Source organism: Pteropus vampyrus, unplaced genomic scaffold, assembly GCF_000151845.1.
Source record: "Pteropus vampyrus isolate Shadow unplaced genomic scaffold, Pvam_2.0 Scaffold226, whole genome shotgun sequence".
NCBI classification, from domain to species: domain Eukaryota; kingdom Metazoa; phylum Chordata; class Mammalia; order Chiroptera; family Pteropodidae; genus Pteropus; species Pteropus vampyrus.
In genome coordinates this window covers 729839-737598 of record NW_011889007.1, presented here as the reverse complement: position 1 = coordinate 737598, position 7760 = coordinate 729839, and the positions used below count along the sequence as shown (strand labels likewise).

At 62.4% G+C, this 7760-nt stretch overlaps 2 protein-coding genes across 4 annotated transcripts; both read left to right on the top strand.

Moving 5' to 3' along the window:
- The first annotated feature begins 979 nt into the window (after positions 1 to 979).
- Positions 980 to 6218, top strand: DUS3L (dihydrouridine synthase 3 like). Of its 3 annotated transcripts, none has more exons than XM_023538583.1 (13): positions 980 to 1262; positions 1965 to 2253; positions 2499 to 2996; positions 3315 to 3356; positions 3474 to 3626; positions 3881 to 3997; positions 4205 to 4270; positions 4341 to 4451; positions 4949 to 5045; positions 5230 to 5305; positions 5629 to 5783; positions 5861 to 5989; positions 6078 to 6218. In XM_023538583.1, the coding sequence occupies exons 1-13, from the start codon at positions 1165 to 1167 to the stop codon at positions 6188 to 6190; spliced, it is 1944 nt and encodes a 647-aa protein (XP_023394351.1). In that variant the 5' UTR covers positions 980 to 1164; the 3' UTR covers positions 6191 to 6218. The 3 variants fall into 3 exon arrangements, with proteins under 3 accessions (XP_023394351.1, XP_023394352.1, XP_023394350.1); XM_023538584.1 differs by having other exon boundaries at positions 984 to 1262; positions 5595 to 5783; XM_023538582.1 differs by lacking the exon at positions 980 to 1262 and adding an exon at positions 1303 to 1457 and having other exon boundaries at positions 5595 to 5783.
- A 132-nt stretch (positions 6219 to 6350) lies between these two features.
- PRR22 (proline rich 22) lies at positions 6351 to 7758 on the top strand (the record flags this gene model as incomplete). Its single annotated transcript, XM_011373623.2, has 3 exons — positions 6351 to 6930; positions 7015 to 7077; positions 7409 to 7758. Coding segments are annotated over exons 1-3 (654 nt in total), but the record flags the coding sequence as incomplete, so codon positions are not given.
- Between the last annotated feature and the right edge of the window lie 2 nt (positions 7759 to 7760).

The following is a 7760-nucleotide window of genomic DNA, read 5'->3' as shown; positions in this document are numbered from 1 at the left end:
GTGCTGGGCTTGGTCTCTCCCAACTCGGGGGAATTTGCCTTGTCCTGCATCATTTCTAAAAGAGAGATTTGTATCAGCCCCATTTTTCTGACAAGGAGACTGAGGCACAGAGAAGTTAAACGTTTCCAGCTGGTCAGTGGAAGGGCTGGGATTCGAACCTGGCGGGCTGAGTCCACGGCCCTGATACCCCTGTGCTGCATCAAGCCTTATCCAGGAACAGCGAATGTGAGGGGAACACCGGGCATGGTGGCAACCGTCACAGATAGTGACTAGATTCTGCCCTCCTTGGCTGAGGGCCTCCCACCTCCCTCAGGGCAAAATCCTAGGTCCTCCCAGCAGCCCACAAGGTCCTGTGCCCCGTCCCCTCTCTGTCCTCATGTCCTCCTTCTCTCCCCACCACTCACACTGCGCCAACCACGTTGGGCTGTTTCTCCAACGCGCCAGGCACAGTCCTACTTCAGGGCCTCTGCACGGGCTATTCCCGCCACCTGGACACTTTTCCTACTATATCCCTATGTCTCTCTCCCTCACTTCTTTCAAAAGTACTCAAATGTTACTTTCTCAGCTGAATAAGCTTTCCCTGACCATTCTATTAAAAATTACAACCGAGCGGCCCTCCCGCTTCCCCTTCCCTGCCTCATTACCGCTCGACATATGGCATCATTTACTTAGTCATTATGTTGACTGTGGGCCTTCTCCTCTAAGTGCAGGGATTATTTTTTTGGTCTGTTTTGTTGACTGCTGTATCCCCGGCATTTCGGACTGCGTCTAGTACACACGTGCTCAACAAATTATTTGTTGGATGAAAGCCCCCGCATAAAAGCAGTGGAATGAAATTTTTAAAAACCCCAAGAAGGAAAACAAAATACTTCCGTGGCCCGACTGCGATCCGCGGGAGGCCACTTAGCAGGCGCCGGGAGGACCAACGAACGTTTCCGAATTTGCCGCAGATGGTTCAGCGGAGGCCGGACCGCCGTCACCGCCCCCCACAGACTCCGCCCCTGCTGCGTCGACGCGCAGGCTCCGCCCCCGCTGCGTCGACGCGCGTACAATGGCGTCTCTCAGAGCGCCCGGACATGCGCACTTCCCCGGCACGAGCGGGAGGACACACGCGCGACCCGGAAGGCCTTCCCCCACACTCCGAAGCCGGCGCGAGGGGGGCTGATGGCGGAGAGTGCGGCGGAGGCCCCAGCAAAGAGTGGCGGCGGTGGCGACTCAGGATCCGGCACGCTGGAACGGGGAGTGGCGCCCATTAAACCTCAGTGAGTCGCCGGATCGGGCGGTGGAACCTCACGAGACCTTCCCGGCGCCCGTGGCGCGGCCGAGCGGTGCATGCTGGGAGATGGGGCAGGCCCGGGGCGGGAAGCTCGCAGGTTCTTTAGTCTGGGCAGTTCCTCAGCAGCAGGACCGAGAGAGCGCACGTTGCAGGCTGTCACATGCACTAAGGACGCCACGGGGTACGCTAGCGTGGGCGGGGTTTAAGGCGAGGGCCACAGTGCATGCTGGGGACTGTAGTCCCAGCGTCTGGCGGGACTGGCGCATGGGGACCTCCGGGCAGCCAGTTACACAGGCTCAGACTTGTGTCTAAAACGAGTACCCTGGGCAGGATGGCGCTTGTAGGGCTGAAGGACGTGCTGCGAAATGTGGCAGCTCTGGTTCTCATTCTAAGGCATGCTGGGGCATGTAGTTTCTTTTAGTCTAACGGGGACAGGGATGTTCAAGTTTAATGCTTTTAATTTGGCTCAACGTTGACTCTGGGTCGTGGAGACCCAGAGACAAAATATGCCCTGCCTGTGGCCTTGAGGTGCTCCCAGGCTGGCAGCTGGCAGGTTCTAGGTAGTAAGCTGCCCATCAGAATCATGTGATCAGAGGCAAGTGTTCTCTGTCCCTTTCCTTAGTGTTCATTGAGTTTGAGCTCAGGGGAGGGACTTCCTAAACAAGTCCTCCTTTCCCTTTGCCGGCAGATACCTCACCACCAAGGAGCAGTTCCACAAATTTCTGGAAGCCAGAGGTCAGGAGAAGCTCAGCCAGGAAACCGACGCAGGAGACCCTGATGGCTGTGACCTGGCTGAGCCTGAGGCCAAGCGGATCCGACTGGAGGAAGGGCAGGTGGGAGATGGGCAGACAGAGGAGGCAGCTGAGCCCAGGGAGCAGCCTCAGGCTCAGAAGAGAGCCCGGGGCCAGAACAAGGGCCGGCCCCACATGAAGCCTAACCACTATGACAAGAACAAGCTTTGCCCCTCCCTGGTCCAGGTGAGTGTGTCAGTGTCACCAGAACGTCTCAGAGGCCTTTGGTCTGAGCCTCTCTGTCCTCCGTTCAGTTTTCACGATGTTATGACATAAATGTTGTCAGTGTACCCATCTTCCAGGTGAAGAAACTGAGGCACAGTTACTGACTTGCCTAAGCACACGCAGTCAGGAGGAGAGGCATCTGAGGTTCGAAGCCTGGCTGCCCCAGCCTCTCCCTGTCCTCCCTCACTGCCTCTGTTTCCCTGCAGGAATCGGCCACGAAGTGTTTTTTTGGCGACCGCTGCCGCTTCCTGCATGATGTGGGCCGCTACCTGGAGACCAAGCCTGCTGACCTGGGCCCCTGCTGTGTACTGTTCGAGACCTACGGCAGGTGCCCCTATGGTGTGACCTGCCGCTTCGCTGGAGCCCACCTGGGGCCCGAGGGCCAGAATCTGGTGCAGAGGGAGGTGGCCCAGGCCCCTCCCGTTCGCAACGGCCTAGACAAAGCGCTGCAGCAGCAGCTGCGAAAGCGTCAGGTCCACTTCGAGCGTGCCGAGCAGGCCTTGCGCCAGCTAGGCAAGGGCCACCTGCCAGGCCCCATCCCTCCTGCCACAGTCCCTGAGGGTGCCCCAGGGCAGGACATCTGTGACACCCAGCAGGCCCCCCTGGGGCCTGGCACCAGCCCCCCTCCCGGCAGCCCTGTGCAAACCTGTGGGCCTTTGACGGATGAAGACGTAGTCAGGCTGCGGCCCTGTGAGAAGAGGCAGGTATGTGTCTCAGGCTGCCCATTGAGGACACTAGCAGTGTGGAGGGCAGAAGGCGCCGAACACACGCTCTCAGCCCCAGAGAGTCAGGGCTGGGGCGCTGGGCCTGGGGTTTTGGTGGCTGAGTAGAAGCTCTCCAGCAGAGACCATGGAGGAAGGAACGTTCCCCACAAAGGGGCTGGTGGCACGTGCAGAGGCCCAGAGGTGGAAGGGCGCCCAGCCGGCTGGGCGGGGCAGGGCGTGTTCTAGATTGTGGGGAGAAGGGAGGCCCTGCGAGTCGCGGTAGAGGCTGGAGGCTAGCTGTGTTTTTCTTCCTTCCAGCTCGACATCAATGGCAAACTGTACCTGGCCCCCCTCACCACGGTAGGGCCTGTGTTGGGTGGGCTAAGTGCCCAGTACCTGCTGGTCTCAGGGCTGGGGCGGGAATCTGGGGCCCCTGCCTGTCACACCCTCACACGCACGTGTTCCCCGCCGCCCCAGTGTGGGAACCTGCCCTTCCGGCGGATCTGTAAGCGCTTCGGGGCCGACGTGACGTGCGGGGAGATGGCTGTCTGCACCAACCTGCTGCAGGGCCAGACGTCTGAGTGGGCCCTGCTCAAACGCCACCAGTGCGAGGATATCTTTGGTGTCCAGGTCGGTGCCGCCGCAGGCGAGGGAGACAGAGAGGGAAGAGGGGCTTAGGCTGCCAAGATTTGGAGCAAGGTTCAGGGTCCGCTCTCTTGGATCCCAGGCCTGGCTCGGTCACCTCCCAGACCCCTCTTGCTTCAGTGATGGGCTGGGGACACCAGCCTGATGCACCTCGGAGCACCGATGGCTTTGGCATGGGGCCAGGCAGGGACAGTCAGAACTGGCCCCTCACCTGCCACCCACTGTGCCACCTGCCACAGCTGGAGGGCGCCTTCCCTGACACCATGACCAAGTGTGCAGAGCTGCTGAACCGCACCATTGAGGTGGACTTTGTGGACATCAACGTTGGCTGCCCCATCGACCTTGTGTACAAGAAGGTAACGGCCACTTGGCCCTGGCACCCCAGAGCAGGCAGAGTGGGAAGGGTGGGGGCTTGGGACCCGGCCTTGCCCCTGCCTGAGGTACTGGGGACCTTTGGAGGCCTCCGTGCCTCAGTTTCCCCACCTGCACAGTGAGGGCAGTTAGGCGTGGCGGGCCCAGCCTGAGCCCTGCCTTCCCCTGCTCCAGCCGCCCGTCTCTCCCAGGGCGGGGGCTGTGCTCTCATGAACCGCTCGGCCAAGTTCCAGCAGATCGTCCGAGGCATGAACCAGGTACGCCCCACGACGTGCGTGCCATCCCCCTGGCCGACCCTGGGCTGTGCTGACCGTACCTGCCCCGCAGGTGCTGGATGTGCCGCTGACCGTGAAGATCCGCATGGGCGTCCAGGAGCGTGTGAACCTGGCACACCGGCTGCTGCCCGAGCTCCGGGACTGGGGGGCAGCCCTGGTCACGGTGGGCCTTGGGGCACAGTGGGTTGGGTGGCAGAACCTTGGGGGTGCTTCAGGACTCTTTCTAACGGTCTTCCCCCCCGCCTCCCCCCCGTTTATCTCGGCTCTCCATCTCTCTGTCTCAGCCTGGGTCTCTCTCCCTCTCTCTCTCTCCCTCTCTCTCTCTCTCTCTCTCTCTCTCTCTCACTCTCTCACTCGCTCTCTCTCTCACTCGCTCTCTCTCTCACTCGCTCTCTCTCTCGCTCTCTCTCCCTCTCTCTCGCTCTCTCTCCCTCTCTCTCTCTCTCGTTCTCTTACTCGCTCTCTCACTCGCTCTCTCACTCTCTCTCTCTCTCTCTCGCTCTCTCGCTCGCTCTCTCGCTCTCTCTCTCGCTCTCTCTCGCTCTCTCTCTCGCTCTCCTCTCTCGCTCTCTCGCTCTCTCTCTCTCTGGCGCTCCGCCTCCCTGGGCCTTCCCTCCTTCCCTCCTTCCCTCCTTCCCTGTGTGGCTGTTTCTCCTCCAGCTCCATGGCCGCTCTCGAGAGCAGCGATACACCAAGCTGGCCGACTGGCAGTACATCGAGCAGTGCGTGGCGGTGGCCAGCCCCATGCCCCTGTTCGGTGGGTCCCCTCAGTTCAGACCTACCCGCCAGCCCTGCCATCAAAGGCCACACACGCCCGAGACCACCCCCTGCCTGAGACCTCTGCCTGCCCCAGTGGGGGCTGCTGGGCTGGCAGAAACTCCCCAAGAGCTGGCTTTACCACCTGCACGCAGCTCCCTGAGGTCCCATCTCTGTCCGCTCAGGAAATGGGGACATCCTTTCATATGAGGACGCTAACCGTGCCATGCAGACCGGCGTCGCTGGGATCATGATTGCCCGGTAAGTGTGCTTGGTGTCTGGGGGGCTACAGAGAACTATCTGGAGCCACCCCTGAGCGCCCAGCCTGCAGCTCACGGAGCGGGAGCTCACATCTGAGCTTTGTCACTTTGTCACCAGCTCAAGTCCCTCGCCTCCCTTGTCCATTTTTCTCTGGTGGGTGGCTCTGTCAGGAGGGGCCGCAGAGGTAGCGGAGGTGGGAGGCCTGGGCATTTCTGCCACTGGGTTGTCGGAGCAGAGAGGCTGGGCCCGGACCGGGACTGAGGGCTGCCGGCCCTGCCCCGCCCCCCAGCGGCGCCCTGCTCAAGCCGTGGCTGTTCACGGAGATCAAGGAGCAGCGACACTGGGACATCTCGTCTTCCGAGCGCCTGGACGTCCTGCGCGACTTCACACGCTTCGGCCTGGAGCACTGGGGCTCAGACACCCAGGGCGTGGAGAAGACCCGCCGCTTCCTTCTCGAATGGCTCTCCTTCCTGTGCAGGTGAGCACGGGCCGCTGGCACGGGGGCGTTGGTGGCAGGGCCAGCCTGAACCAACCCTGTCCCCCGCTGGCCTGCAGGTACGTGCCAGTGGGCCTGCTGGAGCGGCTCCCACAGAGGATCAATGAGCGGCCCCCGTACTACTTGGGCCGAGACTACCTGGAGACACTCATGGCCAGCCAGAGGGCCGCTGACTGGATCCGCATCAGGTGCCCAGGAACGGAGGAGCCAGGGTGGGGAGCGTGGGGGGCGAGTGTGGCCCGGGCCCCAGGCCTGACCCTGCTCCCCTCCTCACAGTGAGATGCTGCTGGGACCCGTGCCCCCCAAGTTTGTTTTCCTGCCGAAACACAAGGCCAACGCATACAAGTAGCTGTGGGCTGGGAGGGGTGTGGAGGCCCCCTGCTGTGTGAGAAGACAATAAATTTTATTCTTTCAAAACCCAGGCCTTTCTGTGACCCTGAAGCTGCCCCTTCCCGCTCTCAGGAGCTTTATCTGGGCACCTGCTCGTCCTTGTCCTTGTCAGCTCCCGTCTCTCATTTATTCACCAGTTTCCTGGCCACCCCCAGGGGCCTGTCCCCATGTTGCCGGCTGCTGGTGCCCAGAGAAGCCTTAACCACAAAGAGGCCACCAGGGCTCGCTGGGGTGGGGGCTTTGGCCACATGGGTGTGGATCAGGGCAGGCTGCCTGGAGGAAGGGACCTTGGGACTGTCAGGTGGGCGTTGCTGGCAGAGGCAGAAAGCAGCAGACTAGGCCAGGGTCCAGCCCGCCCTTTGTGATGCCTGTCTCTGGCTGCCTTGGTTTCTCCTTCTACTCCTGCCCATCCCCCCACCCCCCTACTCAGAACCCTGACCACTGGGCGGGCCGTAGGCTAGAACCTGCTGCCCGGAGTAACCAGGCAAACAGAACTCCATGGGACTCCGATCCTGTTCTCCGGGTGGGCTGCCTGTGCTCCCACTTGCTGCTCTCCTGGCCTGCCCCAGCCAGGCCCCCCGCCTCCCCATGCAGCACCCCAAACCCTACTACGCCCCTGCAGCTCCCCAAGAAGGCTTCAGCCCCCAGGGCCTGGACGGCAGCGAGGGGCCAGGCAGCCAGCCCACTCCAGCCTGCACCGAGCCCCTTCCCGCTGTGGGTATGAGTCAGGGAGTGGCAGGTATGGGGAACTCGATGGGATTGGGGACCAGGGCTGTGTCCACCAGCCTCAGGGGCCCACCTACTCACCTTCCTTTGTTCACAGGTTCCTCCAACCTATATCAACCCCCAAACCCGGAGAAAGAGGTGTTCGCGGCCCCTCCGGCAGGTACTGGCCGCCTCCCACCCTTGATAGAGACCAGAATGGTTTGAGGTGGGCCGGGCTGTCTTGCCTGCACCCCGTTCCTGGATGGCCGCTCAAGGGCGAGGCTCACGTCTCGTCTTCCAAAAGGGCCCCAGAGCAAGGCCTGTGTCAGCCATCGAGACAAGGCCCCGAAGGCAAGCCTGTGGCTCTTGTCCCTCAGACAGGTCCCCCAAAGCCAGGCCCGTGGCCACGGGCCCCCGCAGTTTGGGCCATGCCACCCCCTCCCTGCAACGCCTCCCCTGGCAGGTGGGCCTCAGCCCTGCCTCTCTCAGGGCGGCCCCCCTCTGGCCCGCAGGTTTCCAGATGGCACCCTGCGGCTGCTTCTTTGACCCCCGCATTTACCGAATCGAGTGGGCCACCAGCGACTTCGGCCAGTCGCCCCTGTACAAGCTGGCAGCAGTGGGCGGGGGGGCGCCGGCAGGGGGCGCCCCCTCAGCGGGCACCTACCTCCTAGAGCCCCAGCACTACCTCAAAGCCCCAGTGCCGCCCCCACCATATCCCCACTTCCAGCCCGCGCCGGGGGGCCCACAGTACCTCATGCCCTACTTCCCGCCCGAGGGGCCCGGGCCCGAGGCCCTGGGCTTCGTGGGGGATGGGGCGGCCCCCCCCTTTGTGGAGTTGCCCCCGCCCCTGCTCAAGGAAGGCCT